Here is a 21963-nt window from a genome sequence, read left to right on the forward strand (position 1 = left end):
CGCGGGTCAAACATTACGTGCTTACAGCTGCCCCTCTTTGCTTGAAAACTCGAAGAGTTTTTGAGCAAAGAATTAAGCAACGTAATTGATTTATGACCCGACGCTTATTCAAAATAAAACAAAGACGGACAAAAGATTGTGACCGAGCCCTGGTATCTGAGTTGTCTACATATTCTTGGCTATAAAGTAATAAGGCCACGTGTAGTTCATAAGTGATGGAGTGTGTGGAGAGGATGAGAGAGTCGAGTGAGATACCGTTCCGTCGAGGTTCCGGTCCGCGGTCCCTCATTTTTCAGGTGGGCATCCTGTTGACTTGAATTTGAAGAAAACTAGAAATTGACTCTATTCTTCAGGCGGGCTCCCGATGCCTCTCTAACTTGAACTTGAAATAAATTCCCTCATTCTCCAGGTGGGCGCCTAATACTAACTTAAAACCTGAAATGAATTCCCTCGTTCTCCAGGTGGGCGCCTCATGACTTAAAACTTGAAATAAATTCCCTCATTCTCCAGGTGGGCGCCTGCTAACTTAAAAATTTGAAATGAATTCCCTCGTTTTCCAAGTGGGTGCCTAATGTTGACTTAACACTTGAAATAAATTCGCTTGTTTTCCAGGTGGGTGCCTGATGTTGACTTAACACTTGAAATGAATTCCCTCATTCTCCAGGTGGGTGCCTGATGCTGACTTAAAACCTGAAATGAATTTTCTCGTTCTCTAGGTGGGCGCCTGATGACTTACACTTGAAATGAATTCCCTCATTCTCCAGGTGGGCGCCTGATGACTTAAAACCGAAATAAATTCCCTCATTCTCCAGGTGGGCGCCTGATGACTTAAAACCGAAATAAATTCCCTCATTCTCCAGATGGGCGCCTGATTTTGACTTAAAACTGAAATGAATTCCCTCATTCTCCAGGTGGGCGCCTGATGACTTAAAACTTGAAATAAATTCTCTCGTTCTCCAGGTGGGTGCCTGATGACTTAAAACTTGAAATAAATTCCCTCGTTCTCCAGGTGGGCGCCTGGTGACTTAAAACCGAAATAAATTCCCTCATTCTCCAGGTGGGCGCCTGATGACTTAAAACCGAAATAAATTTCCTCATTCTCCAGGTGGGCGCCTGATTTTGACTTAAAACTGAAATGAATTCCCTCGTTCTCCAGGTGGGCGCCTGATGACTTAAAACTTAAAATAAATTCCCTCATTCTCTAGGTGGGTGCCTGATGACTTAAAACTTGAAATAAATTTCCTCGTTCTCCAGGTGGGCGCCTGGTGACTTAAAACTTGAAATAAATTCCCTCGTTCTCCAGGTGGGTGCCTGCGGACTTAAAACTTGAAATAAATTCCCTCGTTCTCCAGGTGGGCGCCTGATGACTTAAAACTTGAAATAAATTCCCTCGTTTTCCAGGTGGGTGCCTGATGACTTAAAACTGAAATAAATTCCCTCATTCTCCAGGGGGCGCTTGGTGACTTAAAACTTAAAATAAATTCCCTCATTCTTCAGGTGGGCGTCTGATGACTTAAAAATTGAAATGAATTCCCTCATTTTCCAGGTGGGCACCTGCTGACTTAAAACTTCAAATAAATTCCCACATTCTCCAGGTGGGCGCCTGTGCTGACTTAAAACAGAAATGAATTCCCTCATTCTCCAGGTGGGCGCCTGATGTTGACTTAAAACTTGAAATGAATTCCCTCGTTTTCCAGATGGGCGCCTGCTGACTTCAAACTTGCAATAAATTTCCTCTTTCTCCAAGTGGGCGCCTGTGCTGATTTAAAACTAAAATGAATTTCCTCGTTCTCCATGTGGGCGTCTGCTATCACGACAACACAGACAAAACAAAGAAAATTTTCTGCCCCAGTTTGTACCAGGAACGTTCATTGATTGTTAATTGCATCCCATTATCCAGGAGAGTCCTGAAACTTTAAAACTGAACTTATCTGGAACATGCTTTCCTCATGGGGATTCCTGGAAAAGCGAACAAGATTTCTTGGCCCTAGTTAAACAAAGAAAATTTTGTCAGTTTGAAAATGTGGCGGATAGTTTGTGGCATCATTGCTGAAAGTGTCTGCTTCTACCACTACCCTGCTTCATTTTGATTAGCTGCTGCGGGCTACAAAGAATTGTTTGACCTTTCAATCGAACCTCGACCACAAAACCTCTGAATGACTTGAATCCCTTACACTCAACTCGTCGTATGGCACTTTCATTCTGACAACTATTGAACCTTTGCATTTCCTACAAATTCACGAATCACTTGACCACCTGAACTTCAGTTACCACCGCATTGCTCATTCTAAATCATGTCACTTGTGATGTGCCTGGCCGAATTTCGCTTGGTGCAAATAAAAAGCTGGTAATGAGCTTTGAAGTCCTTTCTTGCTTGCTTAACAAAGACTAATTTGACAAAGACTTAGAAAAATAGACCCAAAAGAAACGAAGCGAAGTGACTTCGAGAATTAGGAATAAAAAGGGGAAAAAACAACTATTTGAAGAAAAATGGAAAAGAGACTTATCTGAACGAAGCAACTGGCTCCAATGATCATGACATGCATTTCAGATTGATCAGCCTAATCCATCCAACTAATCACATTTCAGTTCATGCCATGTCTTCATACTTCAAAACCGGGGTTTCCATAATTCAATTTCTCTGTAAAGTCATGAACCTCATTCGGCTTGTAATGCCCCGAGGGGTTTTCACCAGCAAGCCTCTCTCATTTGCTCCTCTCTCAACTCACTGTCGCCTTACAGTGCCCGTAAGGGTTTTCACCAATAAGACTCTCTCATTTGAATTTTCTCTCGACTCACCATCGCCCTATGGTGCCCGTGAGGATTTTTACCAATAAGACACTCTCATTTATTCACTTTTCCTTGTGCCCATGAACAAAGGTGCTACCCATGATGTAAATCGTACCTCCATCTCACTTGACTTGGCATCCTCAAAGCTGATCAGAAGGTCTTTCTTTGGACTGTAGTGTAGGTTTTGGACAGGGATAGAAAGAAAGGGTGGCATGCAGGCTCAAAATAATTTAAGATGAAGGGGTTCAAAATTACAACTTTTGGAATCAGATCTTTTTACAAAACTAAAACTTCTGCCCTAGTTTCTTCGAATCTAGGGAATTTTAAATTTTTATTTTGATGGGACTGAACCGTGTAAGGCTACCTACGTATCCTTAAAAGGAATCAGGTCGAACGTAGTTCAAACTAGTAAAAGTTGTTTTGTTTTTGTTACTTTGCTTTTCTTTTTCTTTTTCTTTTTCTCTTTTCTTTCTTTTGCTTTTCTCTTTTTTTTTTCTTTTCTATTTCCAGCTCTACTTCTGATTCCAAAAGAGGGGTATGAAAGAACATAAATAAGGCTCAAAAGGAGTAACAAATGATAAAAGTGCTTGGGATAGCAGAATAAAATGACTTCGTCATTCTAACTTTGAACATGCCTAGTACAAAATGCGATTAAAGATAAGCAAAGAAATCATACATAATATCTCTTGACTGCATCAGAATTGATGGCCATATCCACACATTTACCTTCTATGTCTGTTAAATACAAAGCACCATTGGGCAACACCTTTGTCACAATGAACGGTCCCTGCCAGTTTGGGGCGAACTTGCCTTTAGCTTCAACCTGATGTGGAAGGATGCGTTTTAACACCAGTTGACCCACCTCAAATTTCCGGGGACGCACCTTCTTGTTGTATGCTCTTTCCATTCTTTTCTGATTCAATTGACCGTGACATACTGCTGCCAATCTTTTTTCATCAATCAAATTCAATTGCTCTAGCCGGGTCTTGACCCACTCATCATCATCAATTTCAGCTTCAGCAACGATCCACAGGGATGGAATCTCAACTTCCGCAGGTATAACTGCCTCGGTTCCATATACCAGCAAATAGGGAGTTGCACCTATTGAAGTGCGAACAGTAGTGCGATAACCCAGTAAAGCAAAAGGTAAATTTTCATGCAATTGCCTGGAACCTTGCATCATCTTACGAAGTATCTTCTTTATGTTCTTGTTAGCAGCCTCAATAGCTCTGTTTGCCTTAGGACGATACGGAGTGGAGTTTCGATGCATAATCTTGAATTGTTAGCATACCTCTTTCATCAAATGACTGTTGAGGTTAGCAGCATTATCTGTGATGATTACCTTGGGAATTCTGAACCGGCAAATGATGTTTGAATGAACAAAATCTACCACCGCCTTCTTGGTCACGGACTTGAAAGTTACAGCTTCGACCCACTTGGTAAAGTAATCAATAGCCACCAGAATAAACCTATGCCCGTTTGACGCTGCCGGCTCAATTGGTCCAATGACATCCATTCCCCAAACAATGAAGGGCCAAGGTGCAGACATTGTGTGCAACTCATATGGTGGGGAATGAATCAAATCACCGTGTACCTGGCATTGATGACATTTGCGAATGAAGCTGATGCAATCTCGTTCCATGGTAAGCCAATAATAACCTGCTCGAAGAATCTTCTTTGCCAAGACATACCCACTCATATGCGGCCCGCAAACTCTGGAATGCACTTCGTCCATGATAGTCGAAGCTTGTTTAGCATCTATGCACCTTAGTAATCCTAGATCTGGAGTTCTCTTGTACAATATTCCCTCACTTAAGAAAACTCCACTAGCCAGACGTCGAATGGTTCTCTTTTGATCACCTGTGGCATGTACCGGATATACCCCTGATTTGATGTACTCCTTGACATCATGGAACCAAGTATCACCATTAGGTTCCTCCTCAACCACATCGTAATAGGCATGTTGATCATGGATTTGGATATGCAGAGGGTCGACATAAGTCTTATCCGGATGGTGTAACATTGACGCCAGAGTAGCCAAGGCGTCGGCAATCTCATTATGAATCCTAGGAATATGCCTAAATTTTACCAACCTGAATCATTGACAAAGATCATGCAGACATTGTCGATACGGTATGAGCTTCAAATCTCGAGTCTCCCATTCTCCCTGAATCTGGTGAACCAACAAATCCGAATCTCCCAAAACCAATATTTCTTGAACCCCCATGTCTATAGCTAGCCTCAAACCCAGAATACATGCCTCGTATTCAGCCATGTTGTTAGTGCAATAAAATCGAAGCTGAGCTGTTACGGGGTAGTGATGCCTTGTTTCAGAAATGAGTACAGCCCCTATTCCGACACCTTTCATGTTAACAGCTCCATCAAAGAAGAGTTTCCAACCTAGCTTTTCATCATGATCAACCTCGTCAACATACATCACTTCTTCATCAGGAAAATAAGTCTTCAGTGGCTCATATTCTTCATCCACCGGATTCTCGGCCAAGTGACCGGCCAGGGCTTGGGCTTTCATCGTGGTCCGAGTCACATAGATGATGTCAAACTCTATGAGTAAAATCTGCCACTTTGCCAATCTTCCTGTGGGCATAGGCTTCTAAAAGATATACTTTAGAGGATCCATGTGAGAAATGAGGTAAGAAGTGTAGGATGACAGATAATGCTTCAACTTTTGTTCCACCCAAATCAGGGCGCAACATGTCCTTCCAAGAAGAGTATACTTAACCTCATAAGGAGTGAACTTCTTGCTGAGATAATAAATGGCTCGCTCTTTCTTGCCCGTGATGTCGTGTTGACCTAACACACAACCGAAAGAATTATCCAATACCGTCAAATAGAGAATTAAAGGTCTCCCAGGTTCTGGCGGGACCAGCACAGGTGGGTTTGACAGGTAACTCTTGATCTTATCAAATGCTTCCTGACACTCATCAGTCCACTTAACCGTTGTATTCTTCTTTAGCAACTTAAAGATGGGCTCACAAGTTGTCGTGAGTTGAGCAATAAACCTGCTGATGTAGTTTAACCTTCCGAGAAGGCTCATTACCTCGGTTTTGTTCTTTGGCGGTGGTAATTCTTGGATGGCTTTGATCTTTGATGGGTCTAACTCAATACCGCGTCGACTGACTACGAATCCCAATAGTTTCCCAGACGGGACACCAAATGCACATTTTGCCGGATTGAGCTTGAGGTTGTACCTGCGGAGCCTTTGGAAAAACTTTCTCAAGTCTCCAACATGGTCGGACTACTTCTTTGACTTTATGATTACATCATCTACATAAACCTCAATTTCCTTGTGTATCATGTCATGAAATATGGTAGTCATTGCCCTCATGTAAGTTGCCCCAGCATTCTTCAAACCAAATGGCATTACCCGGTAGCAGTATGTCCCCCATGGTGTGATGAATGCTGTCTTTTCTGCATCTTCCTCATCCATCAGGATCTGGTGATATCCTACATAGCAATCCACAAAATACCTAATCTCATGCTTGGCACAATTGTCGATCAGAATATGGATGTTCGGCAATGGAAAGTTATCTTTTGGACTTGCCTTATTGAGATCACGATAATCAACACAGACCCTGGTCTTACCATCCTTCTTTGGTACTGGTACGACAATAGCTAACCAAGTGGGATATCGAGTGACCCGAATGACCTATGCGTCAAGCTGCTTTGTGATTTCTTCTTTGATCTTCACACTCATGTCAGTCTTAAACTTTCGTAACTTTTGCTTGACTGGAGGGAATGTCGGATCAGTTGGTAATTTATGAACTACCAAATCAGTGCTCAAACCCGGCATGTCGTCATACGACCATGCAAAAACATCTTTATATTCAAACAGTGCTTTGATTATTTCTTCCTTGATTTGTGGTTCCAGATGCACACTTATCTTGGTTTCCCTGATATTATCTCGATCTCCTAAATTGATTGCTTCAGTTTCATTCAAATTAGGCTTGGGTTTTTCTTCAAAGTAATTTAGTTCTCTATTGATTTCCTGAAATGCTGCTTCTTCATCATATTCTGTTTCATCATCACACTCTACTTCTTGGATTGTTGTTTCGGAATTAGATTGGCTTTTAAGATTTGGCTGAAAATTCCTCATGCATGTCATGTCATTGAAACTAGCATAAAAAGAACTGTACAGAAAAAAGAAACAAAACAAAAATGAAACGCTATCAGGAATAATGGAAAACAGGAAATTGTATTTCATTAAAAATAAAAGGATAGAAGGGTTTGTACATCAAAACAAGCAAAAAATAAAAAATCTGGATTACAACCCTGGAATAACCCATATAACAGAAAGGAAAACAAAGCAAACTACCAAAACTCCTTCCGGGTGGGGAGAGGAGTAGCTTTCCAATTGCTAAGCTTCACATTTGGCCCAACGAGCTGCACATCAGCATTACTGGAACCTTCCCCGATTTCCACCATATTAACCTCATCAAACAGACTCTGGAACCTCTTGATCAGCTCTTCATCAAAGTCGACCACAGGTTTTGGGACTGCTGATATTGGGCATTTTGCGACCCCTGGCTTGACAAAAGACTTGGAGATATCTGGAACATGCTTAGGAAGTTACCATGCCTTTCTTTTCAAATTTTTAGCCTTTTTCACGTCCTTCCCTGTGAATGTGAATCCCAAACCAAATGTACCGAAACTGTCACGTGGACACACCAGATGTGCAATACCCTGCAGAGATGAACCCAGGCCTTTTCCCGGCACAAAACCATTCTTTAACATTTCATTTGCTACCATGATGGACACGGATGGTAGCTTCGGACTTGGAATGCATTCTCCTTTAGGAATCTTCTCGACAGACACTATGTCGAACGTTTGGTAAACCCAAGGCCCTTTATCATCTTCAACTTCAATAAATGGAACAGTTGTGTCATTGTAAGTAGATAATTTCTCATCACCGTGCACAACTATTTCCTGCCTGTCCTATTCAAACTTTACCATTTGATGCAGAGAAGACGGGATTGCCTTGGCAGCATGTATCCAGGGCCTGTCCGACAACAAGTTGTAGGAGACAACCACATCTAGCACTTGGAACTCCATAGTGAACTCAACTGGCCCTATTGACAATTCGAGCATTATATCACCAACAGAATCTTTTCCTCCTCCATCAAAGCCTCGAACACATACATTGTTCATGTGGATCCTTTCAGTGCCGATCTTCAACTTTTGCAAAGTGGACAGAGGGCAAATATTTGCACTAGAACCGTTATCAACTAGTACCCTTGAGACAACAGAATCCTCGCACTTCACTGTAAGATAAAGAGCTCGGTTGTGCTCTGTACCTTCCATAGGAAGTTCATCATCTGAGAAAGTGATCCTGTTTGCTTCGAAAATCTTGTTAGCAATCTTTTCCAAGTGATTCACCGTGATCTTATCAGGAACATGGGCCTCATTCAAAATCTTCATCAGGGCTTTGCGGTGGTCATCTGAATGTATCAGCAAAGACAAAAGAGTGATCTGAGCTGGTGTTTTCCTTAACTGCTTTACAATGGAATAGTCTTGCATTTTCATCTTTTTCAGGAACTCTTCAGCCTCTTCTTCGTTGACCGGCTTCTTTACTGAGACGTGGCCATCCTTGAATGGCTTGGCTTTCCTCAGTTCTTCTGGGGTAAAACATCTCCCAGAACGAGTCAGTCCTCCTGTTTCATTGACTTCTTCCTCTACTTCTTTCCCTTTATATATTACTATTACCTGTTTGTAATTCCACGGGACGGCCTTTGTGTCAACCATTGGTAACTGGGTCACTGGCTTAATAATAATGGGGGTAATACGATCCCCTTCCACGATTATGACAGGCTTGCCCAGGACCTCTGGCACAACCACTTTTTGCTTTTCCTGGTTCGCTTCAACATCAATTGGAGGCCCTTTCACAACCAATACAGATGGCTTCACGTTGAGCGTGCTTAGCTTCTCCGACACCCCTTCAACTGTCAAGGGCATTGCTTTTGCAAAATCTGGAGCTTTAACTGGATTACTTTCGCTAGCCCGGATCATCATGACAGACTTGGAAGAATTCTTGGGCTCCCCGTCCTTAAGAACTATCTCAATCATATATGTCTCTGCATGGGCCGGCAAAGGATTTTGGTTGATGTTTGGCGTCTCCGGGCTCTGGACCACAATTTGATTTGTATCAATAAGCTCTTGGATCACCCTCTTCAAATGCCAACACTTCTCTATGTCGTGCCCTGGGGCATCAGAACAATATGTGCATCTGAAGGAATAATCAAGGTTCCTTGGAGGTGGATTTGGTGTCTTTGGCTCAATCGGCCTCAAAACGTCCAACTGCCTCAACCTTTGAAACAAACTGGTATACGACTCTCCAAGAGGGGTGAAGGTTTCTTTCCGTTGCTGCCTCTCTTTTCTATAATCCGGCCTTGCTCAAAAGATTGGACCAGTAGGGTTTCGGTATGGTTGTGGGGGTGGATAAGGATTTTGTGGAGTTGGAGCACGCCATTGCGGGTAAGGAGGGGGTTGCGCATATGACTGTGCATGGTGAACATGGTATTTGGGTGGTCTGGCTAAATATTGAGGGTCTTGTGGTGGGAAATAATGTTGGGATGGATTATATGGAGCTTGGGTGTAGGCTTGAGGTTGGGGTCGAGGTTGGGTGTACTGGTGAGGCGAACCCCTTGGGCCACACCCTGATCCAGAGACAAACATAGCGACGTCATCTTTCTTCTTTTTGCCTAACAGGCTTCCTGTGCCATTTTGAATTGCCTGTGTGGTTGCTTTTATGGCGGAGTAGCTCATGATCTTGCTTGACTTAAGTTCCTCTTCCACCATTCCTCCCTTCTTTACCACATCGTTGAAGGACTTACCTATGGCTGAGATCAAATGGCCAAAGTAAGTTAGTTCTAAGGCTTGAAGAAAGTACTCGACCATCTCATTTTCTTCCATTGGAGGATTGACCCGTGCAGCTTGTTCTCTCCATCTGAAACCATATTCCCTAAAGCTCTCACTGGGCTTCTTCTCTACCTTGGTCAAAGAGAGGCGATCCGGGACAATGTCTATATTGTACTGAAAGTGCCGAGCAAAGGCCTGAGCCAAGTCGTCCCATATGTATCACCTACTAGCGTCTTGGCGGGTGTACCATTCTAAAGCCGCCCCACTCAAACTCTGACTAAAATACGCCATTAATAATTCGTCTTTCCCACCGGCGCCTCTCATCTTGCCGCAAAAGCCTCTCAAATGGGCCACGGGATCTCCATGTCCATCGTACAGGTCAAACTTGGGCATCTTGAACCCAGAGGGCAGTTGGACATCAGGGAATAAGCATAAATCCTTGTAAGACACACTTACTTGGCTTCTTATCCCTTGCATGTTCTTCAAAGATTGCTCTAGACTCTTCACTTTCCTGAATATCTCATCCTGCTCCACGTTCCAGGATGGTTTCTAAGTTTCAACAGGAGGTTCAAAGTGAGGGGTGTAGGAATAAGGATCTGTGACTTTGAAAGTTGGTTCCGGAGCATAATATTGGGTATCTGGAGCTTGGAATGCGGGTTCACTAGAAGATCGGTGGAGGGTAGCTCGCGGAGGGGCTACAAAAATAGGAGCAGATATCGGAGCTAGGTATGCAGTTGTTTTGGCTGGTAGAGCATGGAAAGTTTGGGACGAGGTGCCGGGGTAGTGGTGAAAAGGGGTAAAACCCGGTGCATGCTGAGGGGAAAGATCAACGGTAGTGGGATTCTGAGCTTGTGCCAGTGGTGGGATGAAAGCGGGAGTTTCTGTGTAGTTAGCGAGAAATGAAGGTGGAGGATGCCCCCTGATCCAGGCTTGATACATTTCAGCCATTTGATGCTTCAACCTGTGGACCTCCTCTTTCAATTCAGACTCCGATTCTACAATCTCCCTCGGCGGGTCGACAATACCCGTGTCCGACTCTTTGCTAGTCATGACTGCCTTGCACTTTGATCTGGTATTATAGGGGTGACTTGCTAGGATGCCAACAAACTAACCACCTAAACAGAACCTGTCTTTTTATGCACACACAATAACTTGGTCAGTTTTGAAGCATTTAACAGATAGGAAATCGCATATTGGGGATGCAATGCACCTGAGCAGTTAAACGTTTCTAAATGCTTTGCGACGGCTTATGTGTTTCATCCCGACTCTTTTCCCAAATTTCGAATCTTGATTTTTCCTCTCTCCTTTTGCTGTGTTTCGCTCTTTTAATTCTCATTCTTTTTTTTCTTTTATTTGGCCCCTCTTTTCTTTCTTCCCTCTCTTTTTTCTTTTCCTCTCTCTTTTTCTCTTTATTTTTTTCTTGTTTTCTTTTCTCTTTTTTTTTATTTTAAGACTATGATCGAATCCTATGGGGATTGCCTACGTATCATGACACCGCATGAATCAGATCATTACGTAGTTCAGGGATATAAATGCGAAAGGAAAGAAAAGAAGTTTTTTTTTTTTTGGGTTTTTCAATATTTCATTAATAAAAGACATCTTTTTGGATTTTCTATAACAAGGACTTAAAAGTAATGATGACTACAAAAGAAAATCTACAGACTCGAAATAAAGCAATACACAACCTTGACAAAGACGAATAATACAGACTCAAAAACTGAACAATCAAAAATACATAAGAGCCTCCACTGGTACTCCAGGGGCCTGCGGGACATCGGCCGGTCTCCGCACGGGCCTACGGGCAATATCTTCTTGAAGGTGGTCTAGGTCAACCATCACCTGGCGAACAAATGTCATCACAAAAGCAAAAAACATAGGCCTGGTCATGTCTTCACATTCATGGCATTTCATTACAACATAATCAGCTATCTCTTTAATCCTCATTCTGATGACACCCTTTTCTTGAAGTAAACGTCCAATCTGCTGGGCCCGAGCCTCCAACACTTGTGCATCTGTGTTGTTTTGGTCTTGTAACTGCTGCATGCTTTATTGTAATTGATAAATCAATGCATAACAATGCTCTCTTTCTGTCTTGAAATCCTTTGTTTGCTTGACCATTTTATTTTCCAGGGCAACCAGCTTTTTCTGTAAAATTGCTACTTGTTTGTCATATTTCTGCTTCAACCGGTGGGTTAATCTAGCATGTTCTTCTGCACTTTTGGCTAACTTTGCTTGAGCATTTAACAAGTCCCTTTCGGCCTTTGTCAAGTCAAAACCATAATCATGCACTTTCCGCCTTAGGTTGGTTATAATTTTCTCATCTCTCTCACTTCTTACCGGTGTCTCGGCGGCTATTTTCATTCTCTAGATTTGGGCTCAAAGGGCTTCATTTTCCCTAGCCAACCTTTTCTTTTCCCCTTCATCTTCAGCTGCCTGCAAACTACTATCAAATTTGATTTTTTCAATTTGTTCTTCTAGTTTGTTTATAGTAGTCCGGTATTCCTTATCTTTAGCTAACCAAACCCATTGTTCTCGTGCTCCATCGGTGAATTATTGGACATGGGGCCTTTTGGCGGGCTGTTCTGGCTCTTGATCGACCCGAATTCTTTTACCATACCATGTGGCGTAGTTGGATCCTACTTCACCCATGGACAAATCTCGTACTTGAGTCTGTGGTTCCAGGAACCTACATTGGTGCCAAATCTGGCGAACCCTTTCTTCTGGAAATGTGGCTTTTGGGCATAGTTAAATAACCTGTGGACTCAAATTTTCGTCATAGGGGACCGTTTGGTATCTGCCCAATTGACATAGGACCCGATGCGGGGCATATGGCTGAATACTCCGAAGACCCATTAATAAAAGAAAGTACACCCCGGCGGACATGTAAATAACTTCATCGACCGGGAGCTAACCAAAAGTCCACTCAATTCGATTTGCGTTTAAAGAACCCAAATACGCAAACCATGCCTCAGTACCTTCTGGCAACTCATGACCGTTTACTCGGTTTTCATATTCTTCGATGTAATTGAGTCCGGTCAGACCATAGTTCATGTAACCTGGGCGATGACAAAGATGTTCTACCAACCACATTTGTAAAAGCAAGTTGCAACCCTCAAAAAACTTTGTCCGGGCTCGACAAGCGGTTAAAGCTCGGTAAATTTCTGCGAGAATCGTCGGTATTGGGCATATCAGAGTGCCTAAAAATGCCACCACAAAGGCCAAACCCCTGCGTGTTTCCCATTTGTCTTTATTTCCCTGATGATTCAAACCAATGTCCGGAGCCTCAAATCCGTGGGGGTCCCCATACCGGCTGTATAAGAAACGGAATGTGCAGAATCCTCTGGCTAAATTTTCATCTTTAACCTACCGGCTAATACTCAAGAGGTCCAAAAACTTATGAGGGGTTACAGTTCTTGGTGCTACTGGATATTGATGCCTTAGCTTCCCTTCAAAACTAGCATAACCCGCTATCTCCTCTAGTGTAGGGGTCAACTCGAAATCAGAGAAGTGAAAAACATTGTGTGTCGGGTCCCAAAACGGTATCAAAGCTTCGATTATATCAACCCTTGGTTTAATCTCCAGAAGACTAGTGAGCCCACCTAAAACCTTTGTCACAGAACGCTTGGCGACCTCCCCCAGGTTGTTCCACCACATGTGGAGTCCTAGGGGAATCTCGTTTACGACTCAAAAAGGTATATTTTCAACAGTGCTCATCCTGCACATTTTAATTTAAGGAGACTGGTTAAAAACAAGTGATTTTTGATTTTTCTTTTTTGATTTTTGACCCCAAAAGAAAGATTATTTTTTTGCAAAATAAAACTCAAACAACTCAAGGCCACCTTTGCAAATACGGCCCTTCAGCCCTTCAGAAATGAAAATTTTAAAACTATGCTTGCTAAGTGGTTAAAATTAGGAAAAGAGCCATAGGTGGCTATTTTTGCAAAACAAGCCTTTCGGCGTCACGTCGGGACGTTTCTGGCTATTTGGAAAGAAAATGGCATCCCCTAAATTTATTTATGACAAAATGACGCATTTTTTGGTTATTTTTACAAAAACGGGGCCGGACCCGATGAGGGTTGCCTACGTATCTCACATCCGGTAAGAATCAAACCCGCGTAGTTCGGTCAATTTCGATGCACAGACAAATATGATTTATTTTGAAATGCTTTTCTCTCTTTATTCTTAAAATTTCGACAGAGTAACGGGATTTTTGAATACCGGAATTATCAAAACCAGGCATTTTTCTATCCTACCTCACTCTTTGGTTCTTCTATACAAGCCAAGCAAATTAATGCACAAGTAGTACGTAAAGAATGCATCAGGATGGTCCTTTAATTTTGGGTACACCTATCCTAGACGGACCCAACCCCTGTGTTGAGTCCCCTAAGTCAAATACACGTGATGCAAGCAAACATACCTACTAGGGATCCGGCATGAGGTGTTATTCTAAGTTTAAATTCTGGGTGTATTGTTCTAGACCTGGCTTACCCGAGCATATAACTCGAGCCGGGGAGGCAGCGTACCGAGAATATAGAAGCTTCACCGGCTTTGCAACTTGTCCGAACCTCGTTCTAAAATTAGGGTATGACTCTAACAGAAAAGAAGTCACGCGAAGCGCACGCTTCCTAGAAGATTTAGAAGACTCAGAGAGAAGAAGGGTTTCGTAGCAGTTTATATACAATTCACACAATATCAAAGCGGTAAAAAATAGCATTTAGCACATTAGGCTTAAACACGTAAAAATAAGACAATCATGAAAGCCAATCATAACAGCTATTCTAAGCTCAAATTCTGAACCCTGAACCCGATATTCTGGGTTCTTATCCCCAGCAGAGTTGCCAGAGCTGTCATACCTCCTTTTTTCCGAGGGGGAGGGATAAGAGAGTTTTCCCAATTTAAGTGACATTAATCGAAATGGGATTATTTATTGATTTCAGAGTCGCCACTTGGAATAATTTATGGTATCCCAAGTCACCGGTTTATTTTAAATCCCAAATCGAGGAAATTGACTCTATTTTTACGGTCTGCGAACACAGAAGACCGGGTAAGGAATTTTGTTAACCCGGGAGAAGGTGTAAGGCACTCCCGAGTTCCGTGGTTTTAGCACGGTCGCTCAACTATTAATAATTGGCCTAATTATCTGATTTAATACATATTTTAAAACCTATTACATTTTTATCTTCTAAACCGCTTTTAATATGTATGGAATTTGTTTGAACAAGTCACGATGTCACGCACTCGCTATTTTGGTACACGTTGCAAACCGTGCCACATGAAATGCACCCGCGATTTACGATATATTTATTTTTATTATTATTGTTTGAAGTTGAGGTCGAGTCACGTGAAACGCATACTCGAATTTGGGATTACGTATCATGACTATACCACGGGAACTGTACACATAATCACGATCAAGGTAAAAAAAAATAACAGAAATTAACCAAAGCTCGAATCATTTAATTTTGAGTTCTCTGCCACGAACAATTTGTCTCAAGAAACCAAAACCTCTCTTTTGCTTTTAAATCCAAACATTGTCATGGCTTAACCAAACAGATCGTAATCAATGAAAATCCAAACATTTGCAGCCACATTTTCATAAACTAATTAATTCATGTATGCTCCCAAATAATGCATCAACGGAAACTTTAACATAAATAAACCAAATTAAGAAAGTTTTAGACAAACAACAGAATAATCACACGGCATTCATAATCATCGGAGATTAATAGAGAGGAAAATTATCAGAGAAAGAAATTGACCTCAAAGAGTGACATCTTTTCAATTACAGTAGCTGTATATGAGTGGAAACCCGGACCGAAAAACCCCAACTGAAACAGGAACTCGAACTTAAGACCGGAATCGCACTGGTGATCCCGAATTGAAAACCTGTCGGCGACCTCGACTTCGAGCACAGAGCTTCAATGTAAGATTTCGGAGATAAAAATGGTGGCCTCCATTACTCGTCTGTTTCCCCTCTACTGTATCTGCGTGTGTGTGTGGCTGAGTGTTGTTGGGTTGAGAAAATGAGAGGGTGGTGGCAGAAGCTTTTGGAATTTTTTCCTCTTTTTGAGGAAGATAGAGATACATAATGTAATTGGATTTTTGGGAGTGAGAAGCCGTTCGAAAAATTAAGACCTCCCTTAGGTTTTGTGAAAATATGGGTTTTATATGGTTTGGGGAAAGAATCTTGGCCATTGGATGAAAGTAGATCGATGGCTATGATTAAAGAGGGGTTTTATGGGTGAGAAAAGGTTTGGGCTAAAAGAGATTGGGAAGAATGGGCCTTTGTCTTGCTGGGCCACTAAAATTCGAAATGAGCTCCCAATTGGCCCAAACTTAATTCTTTCTTATTGAATAAAATAAGATTTTTGTGATCTATATATTAAAATAAAAATATTTTTGGTATTTTTTAAGTGTTATAAATATTATAAAATACTAATAAGCTAATGTGTGTGTGTGTGTGTATATATATATATATATATATATAATAAGAAAAGAAATATTATAAAACTATTTTTGTATTTTTAAAACTTATGTTTTAAAATTAAAACTAAAAGCTGACTGAAATCCTATTAAAATGAAAATAAATAAATATTTTTAAAATACTACTTTTAAAAGTTGCGCGAGTCAAAAATTACGTGCTTACAAAGGCAGTAATGGCACAGGAATCGAATGCGTATGGCCTCGCGCAACAAAAAAGAAGGGATACCAAGCAAAATTAGTTGTGGAACCAAGTAGCAAATTGGGGAAAAAACACCAACTAAAATTGATGAAACAGTAAAAACGAACATTGATGAAACAGTAGAAACTCCACTACAATTGGACTGGAAGGAGATGATACAGACATCGAGTAGCAAAGGCAGAATGTCATGGGCTGATGAAGTAGAAGTTGAAGCTGAAAATGAAACAAGGGCATCAATTTGGCACAATTTTAACATCTCGAAGGTATCTAATGCTGGTTTCAAATTGGAATTTGTTTCACCTACAGTAATTGGTGAATCACCTATTTGTGAAATTGCACATTAGTTCTGAGTATTGGAAGAATGCTATTGTTTGTTATGTGCTGGGGGCTCATCCTCCCTTCTCTGTTCTGAATGGATACATACAAAGATTATGGGGAAAGCTTGGAATTAATAAGGTATCAATGATGAAGAATGGAATCATTTTAGTGCGATTTGATTCAATGAATGGAAATTGAAGAATGGAATCATTTTAGTGCGATTTGATTCAGTGAATGGAAAGAATGAAGCAATACAAAGGGGGATTTACCATTTTGATAATGAGACTTTTATAGTGATGGCTTGGAATCCGGATATGAAATTCACAAGGAAGGAACTCTACATTGTCCCAATATGGGTAAAACTACCAGGGTTGGACTTCAAGTATTGGAGTCCAAAAGGACTTAGTAAGATTGGTAGTTTAATTAGAAAATCATTAATGGTGGACCAAAATACTGAGAAGAAGGTAAGTTTGAATTTTGCAAGGTTATTGATTGAAGTAGAGGTGGATACCAAATTGCCTGATAAGGTATTTTTTAGGAATGAAAAAGGAATGTTGATTGAACAGAAAATCAATTATGATTGGAAGCCAATACTATGCAAATATTTTCACAAGTATGGACACAATGAGGAAGATTGTAGAAAGAAAAAAGGGACACAAGCTCTTGTACAACAAAAAGAGCAGGAAAAAAGCAAAATGGTGAAGACACAAGTAGAGACAGAACTGGGAGGGAAGAAGACTCGGGTTCAAGTAGTGAAGGAACCTAATGGGAAAGGGGAAAATGGAAAGAACAAGGAAGGATGGGTAACACGTCAGAATACAAACAAACAAACTAGGAGGTAGCAACAATAAGAGACTCTGTAAAAAAACTCATTTTAAGCTCTGGATAAGCTAGAACTAAATAGACAAATACATAGCAAACCAAGTTAAAATAGAGGAGGTAAGACTGTACCTCTCTCTGGAAATGGATAATATGTTGAGTTGGAATATTAGGAGATTGAATGCCCTTAACAAGCAAAAGGAAGTAAGGCTCCTATGCAGTAGAGAAAATGTAGGATTAGTAGGTTTACTTGAAACAAAAATAAAGATGAAAAATATTGAAAGAATGGCAAATAATATGTTCGGAGGATGGCAATACATAAATAATCTTGACTACCATTATATTGGCCGAGTATGGATAACTTGGAGACCAAATTACTTCCAAGTGAATATAATAAGTGGTACAGCTCAAGCACTTACTTGTCAAGTCCATAGTATCACCTATCCAGAAGGAATTTTTACTAACCATGGTGTATGCTCACAATATCAAGGAGGAAAGGAGAACTTTGTGGAGTTAAGTGGAGAATATAGGCAGGGGAACCAAAGACCTTGGGTGATAATCGGAGACTTCAATGTAGTTTTGAATATTGATGACAGAGTAGGAGGGAATCCAGTTAGCTTAGCAGAGGTAGTGGATTTTCAGGGATGTGTGAAAGTATGTGGATGGATAGAATTGCCTCATCAGGGAAGCAGATATACATGGAATGATAAGCAAGGGGATAATAAGACGTTCTCCAAAATTGATTGGGTATTTATCAATAATAAATGGTTAAATCAGATGCCAGATTTCAATGCCACTTTCCTAATAGAAGGAATCAGTGACCATAGTCCAATGAAGATAGCACAAATCAGCACACCTAGGAGAGCAAGAAGGCCTTTCAAATACTGCAATGTGTAGTCCACACACCCATAGTTCAATAGCATTATCAAGGAAGGGTGGGAACAGGAGGTGGAAGGCTGTGAAATGTTTAAAGTAGTAAAGAAACTCAAGGGGTTGAAAGGGAAGATGAGACAACTTAATGGACAACACTTTAGGAACATTATATCTGAAGCCAATGAGGGCATAGCAGCATTAGCTATCATACAACAGTAGATGCATAGCAATCCAAATAATGTAGAATTGCAGCAGAAGGAAAGAGAATTGCACCAGAAATTCAGGAGATCTTTCTATCTAACTGAAGTGTTTTTACAACAAAGGAACAAAGTATCATGGATTAAGCTAGGAGATGATAATACCAGGTATTTTTTCTCCGTAATTAAACATAGGAGGCTATAATAGGCTATTACTCAATTGAAAGACAAGAATGACAGATTACATACAGAGTAAGATGAGATTGCAAAGGTGTTTGTAGAATACTATGAAGAACTTTTGGGGAAAAAGGAAAGGCATAGAGGCAAATCTTGGCCAAGTGTTATGAGATATGGCTGCATGTTATCCATTGGCTATCAAATGGAATTGGTAAGGAGTTATTCAGGAAAGGAAGTGAAGCAAGCAATGTTCAGCACTGGCAACACAAAACGCCCTGGACCAGATGGCTATGGAAGTGATTTTTTCAAAGCTGTCTGGAATGTAATTGGACAGGATGTAAACAGAAAAGTCTTAGAATATTTTGAAAACGGTAAGTTGTTACAATAGCTTAACACTACTATTATATCCCTGATTCCTAAAGTCCTTGCACCACAGTATGCCAGCCAATTTAGGCCCATAAGCTGATGCAGTGTGTTGTAATAATGCATCTCCAAAATGATATGTGCTAGACTCAAGAAGGCTATTGTACAAGTAGTGGCTGAAAATCAAACATCATTTGTAGAAGGTAGATCCCTAATACACAAAATATTGATATGTCATGACCTACTCAGGCACTATAATAGGAAAACCTCACCTAGGTGCCTAATGAAGATTGACTTAATGAAAGCCTATGACATGGTAAACTGGGAGTTCTTAGAAGAAGTTCTAAGGGATTATGGTTTTCCAGTCTCTTTTTTCCAGATGGTAATGACTTGTGTTTCATTAACTAAGTTCTTTATTAAGATCAATGGTGAGGGGTATGGGTATTTTGAAGGAAGAAGAGGACTTAGGCAAGGTGATCTCATGTCACCTTTGTTGTTTGTCCTAGTTATGGAGTACCTATCAAGAACTCTAAGGAGAATGAGTGATTTGCCATACTTCGAATTCCATCCAATGTACAAGAGCACTAAGCTAACTAACTTAATTTTTGCTAATGATTTGATGATATTTTGCAAAAGAGATATGAAATCAATTTCTAGGGTTATGGAAGCATTGCAACATTTCAGTAAAGTATCAAGCCTAATTGCCAATCTGGATAAGTCTAGTATCTTTATTGTTGGTGTAGATGAGGAGGTCAAGCAGAGTATACTGAACAAAATAGGGTTCTCTTTAGGAAGTCTGCCTATGAGGTATCTAGGATTGCCACTATTTTCAAAAAATGGAGCAAGATGGAATGTCACCAGTTGGTGGATAAAATCACTGACAGGAAAAAAAAATGCATACTCCATATAATTATCATATGCTGGTAGATTACAAATAATCAATGCACTGCTGTTTTCAATATATAATTTTTGGGGTGATGTGTTTATATTACCCCAGAGTGTGCTAAAAAGGGTAGATAAGAAGTGAAGGGACTACCTGTGGAGGAGCTCTGAGGAGAAGAGGAAGTTAGCTCTGGTATCCTGGGAGAAAGCCTGTAATCTGAAAGAGTTGCAGGGAGTGGAATAATGCATCAGTAGGGAAATTGTTATGGCAGTTAGCTGATAAACAGGACCTGTTATAGGTAAAATTGGTACATGGAGTTTATATAAAATACAGAGGCAACATATGGGAGCACATGCCACCAACAGACTGTAGCTGGTATTGGAAGAAATCGAATGCTTTGAAAACACAAATGATAAACTGGTATCATAGAGGAGTGTACCAATTGACTGATAATGGAGTGTACTCAGTATCTAGAAGTTATAATGCTTTAAAGGGGAGCCTAGTAAGAGTTAAAGAAGCTGACCTTATTTGGAGCTCACTAATGCTGCCAAGACAGAGAGTTATTGTGTGGATTGTAGTCCAGGAGAAGCTACTTATAAAGGAAAGACTACACATGCTCAATATACAAGTAGCAAGTGATAGTTGTTGCTTATGTGAGGAAGGACTCAGGGAAACTCAAAACCATTTGTTTGTTGAATGTAGATGGATCACAGAAGTAAGCAATGCACTGTCGACTTGGACAGGGATACCAATACAGAAGAAATGAGTGATGCAATGTATTCAATGGATAAAAGAAGACATCGGAGGCAATTCAAGAAAGAGGTGATGGCAGCAATATGAGGTGCGATGATTTACCATACATGGCAAACACGAAACTTGACGATTTTTAGAAATACAAAATTTTGCTATAGCACAGATTCAGAAGGAGATAAGAGAAAGGATAGGATTAATGCAACATTCAAAAAAAGCTAGTAGATGTTATAGTTTGATTCAAAAGCTATGTAATTAGTTTGAGGTTTCCTTGATAATTTGAGGTTTTGGATGGTCATAGAACCCTTCATAGAAGGTGGCTAATGACACTAGATGCTCTTGAGATGTATAAAGTTTGTTGTTAATGATAATTTTACAGGTTATTACCAAAATAATGCAAATAATTATTACTCCTCTTTTTCTATTTACTTTAATCCAATCATAAAAAAAATACCAAATTAAATTATATGATCATTGTATCGAAAGACCAAATACGCTGTGTTTTTGTTTCATTTTTAATGCATATGAATTTTGAGTTGCGAAATAAGATACGGGAAGCAAGACTAAGATGATTCGGAAATATGAAGAGGAGATGCACAGATGCCCCAATGAGGAAGTGTGAGAGGTTGACTATGGTAACTTAGGAGAGGTAGAAATAGGCCGAAGACATATTGGAGAAAGGTGATTAAATAGGACATGACACATTTTCAGCTTACCGATCGAGGACATGACCCTAGATAGGAGGGTGTGGACGTCGGGGATTAGGATTGTAGGTTAGTAAGTAATCGAGCGTATTTATTTTCATACCTATATTGCTTTTCCATACATGTAGTACTGTTATTCTCGTATTTCCTATTTTTAGATTATTATTATTGCATATTATTTTTTTGCTTCGATTTTCTTATTTTTCTGGCGATGGTTACTGCTTCTCTTTTCATGGCTTCTTCACTACCGTATGTTTTTTCCAAAATTGTTGTGATTATGCCTTCGTTGGGCCGATAATTATAGTCTATCGGAAATAACCTCTCTACCTTCACAAGTGAGAAGTAAGGTCTGCATACACACTAAGTACTTTCCTCAAACTCTACTTATGTGATTATATTAGGCATGTTATTCTCGATCATTATTTCTAGATGAATTTTCATGAGGGACACATAAAGCTACAAAAGAAGAAGAAAAATAAGAAAAACAGAATCATTTGGAAGATGAAATTATATTACCCACGGCTAGTCCTTAAA

General features: G+C 40.4%; 4 protein-coding genes across 4 annotated transcripts; 1 reads left to right on the forward strand and 3 right to left on the reverse strand.

Moving 5' to 3' along the window:
• Positions 1-1892: 1892 nt before the first annotated feature.
• LOC138896271 (uncharacterized) lies at positions 1893-4060 on the reverse strand. Its single transcript, XM_070181067.1, has 2 exons — positions 3601-4060; positions 1893-1987 (listed from the first exon to the last, which is right to left on the reverse strand). The coding sequence occupies exons 1-2, from the start codon at positions 4058-4060 to the stop codon at positions 1893-1895; spliced, it is 555 nt and encodes a 184-aa protein (XP_070037168.1).
• A 12-nt stretch (positions 4061-4072) lies between these two features.
• LOC138896272 (uncharacterized) lies at positions 4073-5320 on the reverse strand. The gene is made up of 4 exons (XM_070181068.1): positions 5226-5320; positions 4505-4883; positions 4260-4384; positions 4073-4142 (listed from the first exon to the last, which is right to left on the reverse strand). Exons 1-4 carry the CDS (start codon positions 5318-5320, stop codon positions 4073-4075), a joined length of 669 nt encoding a protein of 222 aa, XP_070037169.1.
• Positions 5321-6457: 1137 nt separating this feature from the next.
• Positions 6458-12024, reverse strand: LOC138896273 (uncharacterized). The gene is made up of 8 exons (XM_070181069.1): positions 11779-12024; positions 11503-11697; positions 9950-10188; positions 9461-9751; positions 8308-9112; positions 7786-8166; positions 7382-7743; positions 6458-6938 (listed from the first exon to the last, which is right to left on the reverse strand). Exons 1-8 carry the CDS (start codon positions 12022-12024, stop codon positions 6458-6460), a joined length of 3000 nt encoding a protein of 999 aa, XP_070037170.1.
• A 5602-nt stretch (positions 12025-17626) lies between these two features.
• Positions 17627-18379, forward strand: LOC138896274 (uncharacterized). Its single transcript, XM_070181070.1, has one exon. It carries the CDS (start codon positions 17627-17629, stop codon positions 18377-18379), a length of 753 nt encoding a protein of 250 aa, XP_070037171.1.
• Positions 18380-21963: the final 3584 nt, after the last annotated feature.

This window comes from Nicotiana tomentosiformis, chromosome 7, assembly GCF_000390325.3.
Source record: "Nicotiana tomentosiformis chromosome 7, ASM39032v3, whole genome shotgun sequence".
NCBI classification, from domain to species: domain Eukaryota; kingdom Viridiplantae; phylum Streptophyta; class Magnoliopsida; order Solanales; family Solanaceae; genus Nicotiana; species Nicotiana tomentosiformis.

Coding starts and splice junctions, on each gene's coding strand:
- LOC138896271 (XM_070181067.1), bottom strand. CDS start 4,060: ATGCATCGAAACTCCACTCCGTATCGTCCTAAGGCAAACAGAGCTATT. Junction 1,988..3,600: donor ACATCAGGTTGAAGCTAAAG/GCAAGTTCGCCC, acceptor TTGTTTAACTAG/GGCCAAGAAATCTTGTTCGC.
- LOC138896273 (XM_070181069.1), bottom strand. CDS start 12,024: ATGAAAATAGCCGCCGAGACACCGGTAAGAAGTGAGAGAGATGAGAAA. Junction 7,744..7,785: donor CCTGGATACATGCTGCCAAG/GCAATCCCGTCT, acceptor AAGTTTGAATAG/GACAGGCAGGAAATAGTTGT. Junction 6,939..7,381: donor AATTTGAAAAGAAAGGCATG/GTAACTTCCTAA, acceptor TTTTCTGTACAG/TTCTTTTTATGCTAGTTTCA.
- LOC138896274 (XM_070181070.1), top strand. CDS start 17,627: ATGGATAATATGTTGAGTTGGAATATTAGGAGATTGAATGCCCTTAAC.
- LOC138896272 (XM_070181068.1), bottom strand. CDS start 5,320: ATGAAAGCCCAAGCCCTGGCCGGTCACTTGGCCGAGAATCCGGTGGAT. Junction 4,884..5,225: donor TTTCCTGATGAAGAAGTGAT/GTATGTTGACGA, acceptor TCAATGATTCAG/GTTGGTAAAATTTAGGCATA. Junction 4,385..4,504: donor TGGACGAAGTGCATTCCAGA/GTTTGCGGGCCG, acceptor CATCAATGCCAG/GTACACGGTGATTTGATTCA.